The 14,348-nt window shown below is 45.7% G+C and overlaps 1 protein-coding gene and 1 pseudogene across 2 annotated transcripts in view; one reads left to right on the forward strand and one right to left on the reverse strand.

Moving 5' to 3' along the window:
- Positions 1-6,610: 6,610 nt before the first annotated feature.
- Positions 6,611-6,904, reverse strand: LOC144598544 (U6 snRNA-associated Sm-like protein LSm6 pseudogene; annotated as a pseudogene).
- Positions 6,905-7,779: 875 nt separating this feature from the next.
- The window catches only part of LOC144598851 (acyl-coenzyme A thioesterase 9, mitochondrial-like), a 53,912-nt gene continuing 47,343 nt past the window's right edge, over positions 7,780-14,348 (forward strand). For both annotated transcript variants that reach the window (XR_013547911.1, XM_078409357.1), the window contains exons 1-2: positions 7,780-7,877; positions 13,544-13,644. Coding sequence is in view for 1 of the 2 variants with exons in the window: in XM_078409357.1 (XP_078265483.1) it covers positions 7,861-7,877; positions 13,544-13,644 (118 nt within the window). In the remaining variant the exon portion in view is untranslated. The remainder of the gene's footprint in view (positions 7,878-13,543; positions 13,645-14,348) is intronic.

Consider the following 14,348-nt stretch of genomic DNA (forward strand, 5'->3'; position numbering starts at 1 on the left):
ATGAGTCTATGACCTGAAATGCTAACTGCATTCTTTCTTCACCGCTGCTGTCTGACCTGGTGAGTATTTCTAGCATTTCATAGTATTTGCTCCATCGAAGTTTTTTTTTTTCAACTCAATATAATGGATAAAGATTTATAGATGATACAAATATTGGTGGAGTTTTGAATTGTAAAGAAGGCTGTCAGAGGATACAGCTGGATATAGATCTGTAATAGATAAGGTGGAGAAATAGCAGTTGGTGTTTAATCCTGACAAGTATGAGATGCTGCACTTAGGGAGGTAAATTTTAAGGGGAAAGTATGCAGTTAATATCAGGACCTTTAGCGGCATTGATATACGGAGAGATTTTGGGGATAACGTTGATAGATCTCTGAAAGCAGCAAAACAAGTAGTTAGAGTGGGAAAGAAGGGGTACGGTATACTTGCTTTCATCGGTTGGGGCATTGAGTTTAAGAGTCAGGAAGTCACATTGCAGTTTTATAAAACTTTAGTTAGGCTGCATTTTGATTGATTGGTTAAGCTGCATTTTGATTGATCAGTAAAGATGTGGAGGTTTAGAGTGGGTGCAGGAGAAGTCTACCGGGATGTTTCCTGGGTGAGTTATGAGCAGAAGTTTGACAAACTTGGATTGTTTTCTCTTTAGCTCTGGAGGCTGAGTGAGACCTGATATAAATTTGTAAAATTATGAGAGTAATAGATACAGTAGACTGTTAATGTGCAAGAAGGAACTGAAGATCCTGATTTAAACCGAAGATAGACACAAAAAGCTGGAGTAACTCAGTGGGACAGGTAGCATCTCTGGAGCTAAAGAATGGATGACGTTCCGGTCGAGACCCTTCTTCAGACTGGCAAGGGATAAGGGAAATGAGAGATATAGACGGTGATGTGTAGAGATTATGAACAATGAATTTCTTTCCGAAGGTGGAAATGCCAAATACGAGAGGGCATAGCTTTAAGGTAGATGTGCGAGGCAAGTTATAAATTAATATTGCATGGAGAGTGATAGGTGTATTCACCGATTAGTAAAACAAATAAATATCAGAAATAAAATAAAACAAAACAAATAACAGAATTTCTTCCTTTCTGGAAAATTGCTGTCAATGTCCAGCAGCATTATTATAACGTAACCTTCCTTTAACTGAAGTTGTTACATTTACGATTATAGATACAATTTTTTTAAAGATGTTAAAAAAAGATTTTGAAATACCATTTAAAAAAAATCCATTCATCAAAAAGGTTGTCAAAGTATTCCAGTTTTACATTTTCTAATATCTACACTATTACCTCTGATTTTTTGTAATATAATTGATTGCACCTTCTTCCTCGTTGCATTTGTTGCCCAATTTGACTGTCTTACATGTATTGATATTGGTTTATTATTACCACTTGAACTGAGATACAGTGAAAGCTTTAGTTTGCGTACTATCCAATTAAATTAGATCATACTATGCACAAAGTACAATCAAGCCATAAACAAGTACAACGGGTACTAGAAAAATGTAGCATTACAGTTACAGAAAATAAAACCAGCAATGAAGGTCGGTTGCTTGTTTGATCTGGATTGCCCCCCAACTTATGGGAGGACCATTCAGTAGTCTCATAGACAATAGACAATAGGTGCAGGAGTAGGCCATTCGGTCCTTCAAGCCAGCACCGCCATTCAATGTGATCATGGCTGATCATTTACAATCAGTACCCCGTTCCTGCCTTCTCCCCATACCCCCTGACTCTGCTATCTTTAAGAGCTCTATCTAGCTCTCTTGAAAGCATCCAGAAAATTGGCCTCCACTGCCTTCTGAGGCAGAGAATTCCACAGGTTTACAACTCTCTGACTGAAGAGGTTGTTCCTCATCTCCGTTCTAAATGGCCTACCCCTTATTCTTAAATTGTGCCCCCTGGATCTGGACTCCCCCAACATTGGGAACATGTTTCCTGCCTCTAACGTGTCCAATCCCTTATTAATCATATGTTTCAATAAGATTCCCTTTCATCCTTCTAAATTCCAGCGTATACAAGCCTAGTCGCTCCAGTCTTTCAACATATGACAGTCCCGCCATTCCGGGAATTAACCTAGCGAACCTACGGTGCACGCCCTCAATAGCAAGAATGTCCTTCTTCAAATTTAGTGACCAAAACTGCACACAGTACTCCAGGTGCGGTCTCACCAGGGCCCTGTACAACTGCAGAAGGACCTCTTTGCTCCTAAACCTCAACTCCTCTTGTCATAAAGGCCAATATGCCATTAGCTTTCTTCACTGCCTGCTATACCTGCATGCTAACTTTGTGACTGACGAACAAGGACACCCAGATCTCTTTGTACTTCCCCATTTCCTAACTTGACACCATTCAGATAATAACCTGCCTTCCTGTTCTTACCACCAAAGTGGATAACCTCACATTTATCCACATTAAACTGCATCTGCCATACATCTGCCCACTCACACAACCTGTCCAAGTCACCCTGCATCCTCATAGCATCCTCCTCAGTTCACACTGCCACCCAGCTTTGTGCCATCCGCAAATTTGCTCATGTTACTTTTAATCCCTTCATCTAAGTCATTAATGTATATTGTAAATAGCTGCGGTCCCAGCACCGAGCCTTGCGGTACCCCACTAGTCACTGCCTGCTATTCTGAAAGGGACCCGTTAATCCCTACTCTTTGTTTCCTGACTGCAAACCAATTTTCTATCCATGTCAGCACCTTACCCCCAATACCATGTGCTCTAATCTTGCCCAGTAATCTCCTATGTGGGACCTTATCAAAGGCTTTCTGAAAGTCCAGGTACACTACATCCACTGGCTCTCCCTTGTCCATTTTCCTAGTTACATCCTCAAAAAAATCCAGAAGATTAGTCAAGTATGATTTTCCCTTCGTAAATCCATGCTGACTCTGAATGATCCTGTTACTGCTATCCAAATGTTCCGCAATTTCTTCTTTTATAATTGACACCAGCATCTTCCCCACCACTGATGTCAGGCTAACTGGTCTATAACTTCCTGTTTTCTCTCTCCCTCCTTTCTTAAAAAGTGGGATAACATTAGCTACTTTCCAATCCACAGGAACTGATCCTGAATCTATAGAACATTGGAAAATGATCACCAATGCGTCTACGATTTCTAGAACCACTTCCTTAAGTACCCTGGTATGCAGTCCACCAGGCTTTGGGGATTTATCAGCCTTCAGTCCCATCAGTCTACCCAACACCATTTCCTGCTTACTGTGAATTTCCTTCAATTCCTCCGTCACCCGAGGACCTCTGTCCACTAGAACATCTAGGAGATTGTCAGTGTCTTCTTTAGTGAAGACAGATCCAAAGTAGCTGTTCAACTCGTCTGCCATCTCCTTGTTCCCCATAATAACATCACCTGCTTCTGTCTTCAAGGGACCCACATTTGTCTTAACTATTTTTTTCCACTTCACATACCTAAAGAAGCTTTTAGTATCCTCCTTTATATTCTTGGCTAGCTTACCTTTGTACCTCATCTTTTCTCCCCCATATTGCCTTTTTAGTTATCTTCTGTTGCTCTTTAAAAGAGGCCCAATCCTCTGGCTTCCCGCTCATCTTTCCTGTTATACTTCTCCTTTATTTTTATATTGTTCTTGACTTCCCTTGTCAGTCACGGTTGCCTCTTACTCCCCTTAGAATCTTTCTTCCTCTTTGGAATGAACTGATCCTGCACTTTTTGTATTATTCCCAGAAATACCTGCCATTGTTGTTCCACCGCCTTCCCTGCTAGGGTATCTTTCCAGTCAACTCTGGCCAGCTCCTCTCTCATGCCTCCATAGTCCCCCTTGCTCAACTGCAACACTGACACTTCCAATTTTCCCTTCTCACTCTCAAATTGTAATTAAACCATCATATTATGATCACTACCTCCTAATGGCTCTTTTGCCTAGAGTTCCCTTATCAAATCCGGTTCATTACACCAAATCCAGAATTGCCTTCGCCCTGGTAGGCTCCAGTACAAGCTGCTCTAAGAATCCATCTCGGAGGCACTCCACAAACTCCCTTTCTTGGAGGGAGGGAAGAAGCTGTTGCTGCAACTGATGGTATGTACTATCAAGCTTTTGTGTCTTCTGTCTGACGGGAAAGGGAAGAGGAAATGACCAGTGTGAAAATGGTCCTTAGTTCAGTTGGCTGCACACCTGAGGCAGCATAAAGTGTAGATCATTTCAATGGTAGGGAGTTTCATCTGAATGATGGACTGGACTAAATCTACAACTCTGCTATTTCCTGGGCAGAGATGTTCTCAAATGAAGCTGTGATACCATCTGATCATATGATTTTTACACTGCATATGTAGAAATTGGTAAGACTTGTTGGAGACATGCTAAACTTCCTCAGTTTCCTGATGAAGTTAAGGCTTTGGTATGCATTTTTGGCCATAGCTTCAATGTGGTTGGTCCAGGACAGATTGTTGGTTATATTCATGCCTAGGAACTTGAAACTGAACTATCTCCACCAGCACCATTGATGCTGATTGACCTCAATGGCGCATATACCACCATGTTTCCTGAGGTCAATAACTAGCTCCTACATCTTGTTGACATTGAGGGAGAGGTTGCTGTCTTAACACCATGTTACTATGCTCCCTATCTCCTTTCCGTACTCCTATCTAGTCATTGTTCGCAATCTGGCCCACTTTCATGGTGTCATTTGCAAACTTGCAGGTGGAGTCAGAGCAGAATTTGGCAGCACTGTTATGGTGGGTATGTGGTCAAGTAAAGGGGTTGGAATAGATCCTTGCAGGGCATCAGCGTTGAGAGTTATTGTGGATGGTGTTTTGTCACCTATCCTCACTGATTGTGGTCTGTGTACCTGAAGTAGCCAAAAAATGTTCCACATTGAATTACCGTCCAACTATCCTCATTCCTGTGTCCTAACTGTTCACCCAAAACCTGATTTTTTTTTACTGTCATGAACTCCTAACACCAGAGTTTTAAAATCCACATATTTTATAAACCTATTGTGCCTTGTCCCTACCTATCTCTGTAATCCTATCCAGCCTAATTGTCATTTTTGGAATCGTGTTTTACTCCAATTCTTTTGTGAATCTCTGAAGTTTGTCTTCCTGCCCAGACTCTTCCGAGAAGTTCCTTTCCCTAAATTCCTTTGAAAATTGATGCTATAAAAAATCATTCTCTGGCACCTGCCTTGTTTTGAATTAAGGCATAGGTACAAGGAATTTCAGGTGCTGGTTTACAAAAAACACACAAACTAATGGAGTAACTCATCATGCCAGGCAGCATCACTGGAGGACATGAATAGGTAATGTTTTGGGTCAGGTCGCTTCTTCACACGGATTGTAGTGAGGGGGAGGGAGAGAAAGCTAAAAGAGAGGTGGGGGTGGGACAAAGGTAGGCAAGTGATAAGTGGGGGAAGGAACTGCAGTTGTTGGCTTACACCGAAGATGGACACAAAATACTGGAATAACTCAGCGGATCAGGCAGCATCTCTTGATCCAGAGATGTTGCCTGTCCCCCTGAGTTACTCCAGCATTTTGTGTCTATCTTAAGTGATAAGTGGATACGAGTGGGGGGGGGGGGGGGACGGGACGATTGATCAGAAGACAAAAGGATGCGAGATAAAGAAAGGTGGTGTGAAATATGAAGCCGGAGAAAGGGATATACGTGGGACAAGGGAAGTAGAAATGGGAGCTGTTTAATGGGAGAAATGGGTGTGCATTTGGGTTGCCAACTGTCCTGTATTAGCCGGGACATCCTATATTTTGGGCTAAGTTGGGTTGTCCCGTATTTGAGTGCTACCAGCAGTGTTCAGGGTTGGACCACCAAGCGCTTGTGGGTTTTCATTCTCCGGGTTAGTTCCCCCCTCCCCCCTCCCCCTCCATCTTTCTCCTCTCCCTTGGGAGTGTTTTTAATTTCCACGTTTTAATTATTACATCTCTTTGGTGTCTCTCAAACGCCCACCCCCACTGTTCGCTCGGAGGCGGAGCGCTCACCAATTCCGTGAGCAACGACGCCTCTTAAATCTCCCGAGTGCCAGCCCCCGCAGGAGCGAACACCTGGCGAATTGTCACAGCAAGTAGTAGCTCTGAGATTTTATCAACCGGCTCGTCAGATATCCACCTCGCCTCCTGCAAGATTCCTCACAAGTCGCTTCCTCCCACGGAAAGGCTAACACGGTTCTCTTATCTCCCTGCAAAATCTCGCTGGACGCCAGCCTCTTCTTCGGTCTGGATTCCTGAGCTCGCCTCTTCTGTATCCACTGCACGCCTTCTCTCTCCAGCCTCAGATCGGACACCTCGCATACAAAACAGCTGACTCAATCGACCTTACATCAAGATAAATAGGAGAAAAAGTGCACAGGGTAGCGTTAGATACTAACAAGCCAGCTCAGGTGAGTGCATCTGCTCAACAGAGCAGGTGTAAATTCAAATATACCACGGGAAAACAATTTTAATTAAACAGAAAACCATTCCCGCTTCCAAAATCGGCCAGTACCAGTCAGAATAAGACATCACGTCTGACACATAAATCACAGCCATAAAACCAAACTAAGATTTGGATTAAATCTTTCTTTATCAAGAAACCACCAAGTTATAGAGTTAAAGAAAAGTTTTGTTACATTAAAAAATATATGCCTTTCAAATCAAAAATCAATCTTCAGTCGGCAACATCATCTAAAGTCTTCTCTTCAGTGTGCTAATGTACAACACGTTGTTGCCTCGAATAAATGCATCTCCATATTTGTTCTTAAGCTGACCGTTTACATATTCTTCTGTCTGTTCCAGTGCTATGTTCATATATCCATCCAAACAAGCTAAAACACCTCGGTAATCCACACCCGAGTTCAGTTTAACTACCACTGGCCTCCCAATGATTTGTTTTAGAAAATCGCTGGGCGTTTGCTTTCGCGGGCTCATTTTGCGCCTTCAGCCTCTGCGCCACGGTCTCTGCACAGCCCACTGGTGGCTTGAGGTTGCGTAGCAACCCGGGCGGCCGCCATTGGTGGAGCGGGAGCACGTGGCCGCTGGGCGGGCGAGGTCACGTGCGTCCCGTATTTGGGAGTGAGTAAGTTGGCAACCCCAGTGTAAGAAAATAACCGCAGATGCTGGTTCATATCGAAGATATACACAAAATGCTGGAGTAGCTCAGCGGGTCAGGCAGCATCTCAGGAGAGAAGGAATGGGTGACGTTTCGGGTCGAGACGCTTCTTCAGACAGATGTCTGAACCCCAGAGCGCATCCAAGTCGGGCACAGGAAAGAGAGTATTTTTGTGGTTCATTGTGTTTCCTGGTTGTTCCAGTAGTTCCTTATGTCTGCTGGTTGTTTTCTCTTCCAGAAATGAAACATAGTATTTAAGATTACATTTTAAAGACTAGAAATAAGTGAGAGATTGGAAATTTCGTCGACAGATTCCCTGGATGTATAAATTATACACATGAAATAGTCAATTAATCTTTTATTTTCTGTAGGAACTGCAGATGATGGTTTACACCGAAGATGGACTCAAAATGCTGGAGTAACTCTGCGGGACAGGCTATTCGCTCCAGAGATGCTGCCTGGCTTGGAGAGATCCTCCAGCAGTTTGTATTTTGCTCAGATCTTTATATAAATGTAGCCAGCGCTGTTAGATTATATACAGAAAATGAGCTGCATGACCGCTTAAACTAGCAGGGAGAATATGAATGTTGCGCAGAAGGAAAATGTGAGTGGGATCTTCAACTGTCACCTCTCCACTCCCCAGCTCGAGGGGGTGAGTGTAAAGCTACGCCCATATCCGGCCATGCGGTGACGCGGGCGGGAAGGGGCCGGCGCTAGGGGAAGGTGGGGACTCTCAGCGTTGTTGTGGACACCGGGGAGTGCCTGGGTTGCCGCCACAGAGACCGCCACCATGTACCTGAGACCCAGGTGAGTGCGTGGAGAGAGGCTGGTGGGAAGTCGCCGTACTGTGAATGGGGCCGCTGCCAGAGATCCCAAATCTCAGCTACTCTCCAGGGTGGGGGATCTGGAACTGGGCTTGGGTTAAGGTTAGGTGGGATGTGAAGATGTGCTGGTAGTTATGCGGGAATAGGGAAGAGAAGGGAGAAGGTGGTGATAAAGGAAGGGGAGCAGATGAGGAAAGGGAGGGTTTTTAGGGATGAGGAAGGGAAGAGAGGGTGTCGAGAGAGGGGAGTGGGGGAGTAGGTAGAAAAGAAAGGATTAGATCAAGACCTATCAATCTCTGCCTCAAAAATACCCAATGTCTTGGCCTCCACTGCTGTCTGTAGCAATGCATTTCACAGATTCACCTCCAACTGGCTAAAGAAATTCCTCCTCATCTCCATTTTGAATGTATGACCCTTTTATTCTGAAGCTGTGACCTCTGGTCCTATACTCTCCTATTACTGGAAACATTATTTCCACATCCACTCTATCTAGGCCTTTCATTATCTGATAGGTTTCAATGAGATCCATCCTCATACTTTGAAACTCCAGTGAGTAGAGCCCAGACACTTCAAATAGTGACTGCACTCACTTCTGCCCCTGACGCTCTTGAATTTCTGGCACATTGCTGGTGTCTTCCTCTGAGAAGATTGATGCAAAAAAACTATTCAGTTAATCTATCATTTCGTTGTTCTCCATTACTACTACTTCAGCATCATTTTCCAGCTGTTCAATGTCCACTCTTGCCTCTTTTTACTCTTTTTACTCTTTTATATTGCTGGCTAGCTTACTTTTATATTTCATCTTTTCTCTCATTACTTTTTTAGTTGCCTTCTGTTGGTTTTTAAAAGCTTTCCAATCCTCCTGCATTCCACTTATCTTTGTCATGTTATTGGCCTTCTCTTTTTCCTTTATGCTACCTTTGACTTTCTTTCAGCCATGACTCAGTGATGCTCACGAAATCATACCTGCCAACATCTAACTGTGCGACAAGCTTATCCACCTTGTCTTGTGTACTCAGCGTATCAATCAGCATCTGTACAATACAATACAATACAATACAATATATCTTTATTGTCATTGTACCCAGGGGTACAACGAGATTGGGAATGCGCCTCCCATACGATGCAATAATTTAGGTAATTTAGACAGCAGCAACCCAACGAAACGAACAGTTGTAACAGTTTTGGACAGGGTAAAGTGCAAGTTGATCTATGCGTTGTGGCCATCCGGCTCAGCAGGACCGGTTCATAGCAGCTATGGCCCTGGGGATGAAGCTGTTCCTGAGTCTGGAGGTGCGGGCTTAGAAGGCCTTGTATCGTCTGCCCGATGGAAGGAGTTCGAACAGACTGTTGCAGGGGTGTGAAGAGTCTTTGTGGATGCTGGTGGCTTTTCTGAGGCATCGTGTGTTGTAGATGCCCTCCAAGTCTGGTAGCTGTGTTCTGATGGCCCTCTGAGTTCTATGGACTACCCGCTGTAGAGCTTTCCTTTCTGCCTCCGTGCAGCTGAGGTACCACACAGGGATTCCATGCGTTAGGATGCTCTCTATGGTGCAGCGGTAGAAGGTCGTCAGCAGCTGTTGGGGTAGACCAGACTTTTTCAGTGTTCTTAAGTAGAACAGTCGTTGTTGTGCCTTCTTGACCAGCGCAGCAGTGTTATTGGACCATGTTAGGTCCTCCGAAATGTGAGTGCCCAGAAACTTGAAGCTGGACACTCTCTCCACACTGACCCCGTTGATAGAGATCGGGGCATATTCCCCGTTATGTGACCTACGGAAGTTGATGATCAGCTCCTTGGTCTTGGTGGTATTTAGGGACAGGTTGTTATCAGAGCACCAGTCCGCCAGGTTCTGCACCTCCGCTATGTATTTTGTTTCATCACCGTTGGTGATCAGCCCGATCACCGTTGTGTCATCTGCAAACTTGACAATGGTGTTGGTGTCGAATGCAGGAACACAGTCGTGTGTGAAGAGGGAGTAGAGCATGGGGCTCAGAACACAGCCCTGTGGTGTGCCGGTACTCAGGGTGATAGTGGAGGACAGGTGCGGGCCCATTCTCACTGCCTGCGGTCGTTCCAGCAGGAAGTCCAGGATCCAGTCGCATAACGACGAGCTACGGCCTAGCTGGTGGAGTTTGGTGATGAGCTTGGTGGGGATGACCGTGTTGAAGGCGGAGCTATAGTCTATGAATAGCATCCTCACGTACGTGCCCTGTCTCTCTAGGTGAGTCAGGACAGTGTGAAGAGCCAGAGAGATGGCGTCCTCTGTGGATCTATTTGCCCTGTATGCAAATTGATATGGGTCCAGTGAGTCAGGGATGCTGGATTTGATGTGTGAGAGGACCAGCCTCTCAAAGCACTTCATGACTATCGGCGTTAGGGCAACCGTGCGGTAGTCGTTCAGGTTGGAGATCTTTGCTTTTTTCGGCACCGGAACTATGATAGCCGACTTCAGGCACTTGGGGACCGTAGCCAGAGATAATGACAGGTTAAAGATCCTGGTGAATACTTCAGCCAGCTGTTCAGCACAGTCCTTCAGTACCCTTCCTTGAACTCCATCCGGTCCTGCAGCCTTGCGTGGGTTGACCCTTTGCAGAGCGCGTTGTACCTCCTGTGTGCTCAGTTGCAAGACCTGTCCCACCGCCTCGGCTGGGGTTCTTTCACTCAAGGTGGTTTTGCCAGTTTCAAAGCAGGCAAAGAAGGTGTTAAGCTCGTTGGTCAATGCCATATCGCTGTGGGGGCAGGCAGGGCTGCTCTTGTAGCCAGTGATGTCCCTGACACCCTGCCACATGCTTCTGGTGTCCGTGGTGTTGAAGTGGTCTTCCACCCGTTGCCTATGGGTGTCTTTGGCCCTTTTAATACCTTTGCTTAGGTGTGATCTGGCAACACTGTATGCTGAAGTGTCACCAGATTTAAAGGCATTGTTGCGTGCCCTCAGCAGGTTCTGTACCTCCTTGTTCATCCAGGGTTTCCGGTTTGGGAACATCTTTATCACCTTGTCCTCCGTGACATTCTCCACACAGTAGTTGATGTAGGAGAGCACAGTGGATGCGTATTCCTCCAAGTCTACCTCTATCTCTGAACCATAGGTGGCCTGTTGTGCAAACAGGTCCCAGTCGGTGCGATCAAAGCAGTCCTGGAGTTGTAGGGTGGCATCCTCGGGCCATATTTTGACCGTCTTTATTGTGGGTTTGGTCTTGTGGATGAGGGGTTTGTATGCGGGCAGTAGAAACAGTGAGAGGTGATCGGATTGTCCCAGGGGTGGGCAGGGGAGAGCTCTGTAGGCGTCCTTTACATTGGTGTACAGGGCACTGCACATGCTGATGGAATTTGTGGAGCGAGGCTCGTAGGTCGACCTGATTGAAGTCCCCTGCAACAATGAAGGCACCGTTGGGGTGGGCATCCTGCTGCTTACTGATGGCCGAGTGCAGCTGTGCTAGTGCTAGGTTAGCATTAGCCTGTGGGGGAATGTATACGGCCATGATGATGACCACTGTAAACTCCCGCGGCAGATAGAATGGCCTACATTTGAGCAGTAAGTACTCCAGGTCTGGGGAGCAGTAGCTCTCTATTGCAGTGTGGTTGGTGCACCAGTCATTGTTAATGTAGATGCAGAGCCCACCACCCTTGCTCTTACCGGAGTCCTTTGTTCTATCAGCACGATGTAGTGAGTGGTTTGTTAGCTCCACAGCCCCGTCGGGGACCAGTGCGTTGAGCCACGTCTCCGTGAAGATCAGCGCGCAGCAGTTTTCCAGGGAATGGACAGGTGACGTTCGGGTCAGGAGCCATATTCAGAAGAGTTGCACATGGGTTTAGTAATTTCTTTAGTTCTGTGCAGGTTAGGCCAGCAAAAACTGCAATCCCTGGAAGTTTCAGTTTAAAAACACAACATGTTTAAGCTACTTTGGTCAGGCGGCGACTGGTGAGATTCAGATTTAACTTTTCAGATTTCTAGTTCTTCATCAGTAATGGAACATTACAGTTTTTTGATTTGCAGAGAATTGAGTGTGGTAGAGAAAATGAAGGTAATGTCTGCAATAGGGTGGAGACCAAGATTGTTAAGCTGATATACATGCTGTTGGTGCTGTTTGAGAGGGTGATGAAGGATTGTTAATCATAACTGATTTGTCCGGGTGTGCTGTAATTACAGTGAGATGAAAAGAAGGGAGGAAAGAAAAAGTATTAAGTGTATAAATACATCTCTCCATTCTACACAACAATCGGTTGAATCTTTGTTTCACTCTTTTTATTGCTACCACATCCTTCCTCTAGGGTGGTGACTAGAACTGTACATGATACTGAGATGCGGTCTAACCAACACTTTGTACACTTACAAGTTCCACGTCTCAACTCTTGTACTCAGTACTTTGGTCTATGAAGGCAGGCAAACCTAATGTTTGAGAGGGTGCTGAAGGTCACCTCACCTACTGTCTCCTTTCTCTGTTCATTTATTTATTTACTTATTTATCTATTTATTAATTTCCCTATGTTCTCAAAATCTCTGTAAAGCGTCTTTGAGTATATGAAAAGCGCTATATAAATAAAATTTATTATTATTATTATTAATGTCATCTTTTCTATCCTATCCATCTGTGTTACTACTTTTAGAGAACTATGGATGTACACGGTACAGTCATTGCCTCCTAAGGTCACTGCCATTTACTATATATTTATATCTATCTATATATTATATATCTATCTATATATTACTAAAACTGTTTGTTTGTGTGTATGTGTCCACCTTTTTTGGTTCGCACAGCCAAAACGGTCCACCATAGTGCCACAATTTTTGGCCCAGGTTATTCACCATTGTCCTGGGCATAATGTCTAACAACTCTCATTCAAATTGAAGCTATATTTTTAAAGCTAGAGAGATTTTAAAGTTTAAAATTTTCCTTTCTAACCCATTTCTTGAAGGTCTTCAGCGTGTGACGTCACAATGCGACCCGCATGTCTTCAAGAGATCAGCTCGCTCTCGCCCCCACCTCCAAGACCTTTAACTAATGCGCTCCCCCCCAAACCCCCCTGGAGACCTTTAACTAATGCGCTCCCCCCCCCCCCCCCCCCGACTTTTAACCAATGTGCTTCCCCCCCCCCCCCCCACGTGCACCGCCGCCCGTCCCGGCATGCCTCGCGCCTGACATTCCTCAGATCGGGCAGTACTGACCGCCGGGAGGTGTCTCCCGCTCCGAGGGGGGGTGGGCACCCGCCCGACTGACGGCAGTGCCGTGCTCAGTGCCTCCCTCTCCCATTTCCTCTCCCCCCTCGCACGGAGGCGAGGGTGAGGCGGTGGCAGATGGGGATGGCATGGGCAGCCAACGCTGTGAGTGGCCGGGGAGGCGGTGTGAGCCAGGGGTGGCGCGGGCGGCCATCGGCAGCTCAATCTGTTGTAACCAAAATCTGTTATAAAGAGGTCTGTTAAAATGAGGATTTACTATCATGGTCTTTTTTTAAAATTGTTGGTCTTTGAAGACTAGGAGGGGAATTGTACTTTTTGTAGATCTGTCTAATACTGTACATTTCAAGGAGCTTTACAGAAATACAGCGTGTAAAACCTAACACTAAAAAAAACAATGACAAAAGTGATGCTCTGAAGAAATATCTTGAAGGAGGAGTGGGTCAAAACTTAAATAACATATTTTTTGTTTTTAAAGGTATCAGCTGCTTCGGAATATTTCTTCCATTCTCTTGAAGCCACGTAATCCATTAGCTGCATGTTTACATTTGGAGGGATGTTGCCCGGAACTCACTGAAGGTACAGAACCTGTTGACTTGAATCTACCATAAATATTGCCATATAACTTAAAAAGTGAAAGATATCAATATTTTTGGTCACTTCTATGCAAATGACCAACCTGATTTCATTTTGATTGTCCAAGAGCTGTATCTTGTATCAAGAGCAATCACGGGGGAATAACAGCATCCATCTATCCATCCACTTTTGTTACTTTTTAAAAACAATTTACCTAATAAACTTTAATAAATGCCAGGAGGATCGGTGCCCGTCCCGGCGTGCCCTACGTCTGACCTTCCTCCTGTAGTGTAGCGCGCGGCAGAAGATCCACAAGATGGCCGTCCCCACTGCTCACAGCCAAGCTGCAGGAGCTGCCATGCCCAGCCCGCAAGAGAAATGGAGGCGAGGTCAGTGCCTTCTCCCTGTCCACTCTTGCCCACCCACGGCCCCGGGAGACACTCCCTGCCCGGCAACGGGACCCTGCAGTCAGCAGACGCTTCGGCTCAACTCCCGGCCCGCAGGAGAGGCCCGCAGGAGAAACGGGGCTGAGGTCAGTGCCATTTCCCTGTCCCCCCTTGCCAGCCTACGGCCACAGGGGCACTCCCCGCCCGGCAACGAATATATATACTTACCTTTGCTCCGTGCGTCCTGCGCTAATCGCCGGCGATCAGTGAACGGCGGTTCCTACCGATGCACACATCCGCTTGCGGGTGGGAAGCGTCCCC

This window comes from Rhinoraja longicauda, chromosome 12, assembly GCF_053455715.1.
Source record: "Rhinoraja longicauda isolate Sanriku21f chromosome 12, sRhiLon1.1, whole genome shotgun sequence".
NCBI lineage: Eukaryota > Metazoa > Chordata > Chondrichthyes > Rajiformes > Arhynchobatidae > Rhinoraja > Rhinoraja longicauda.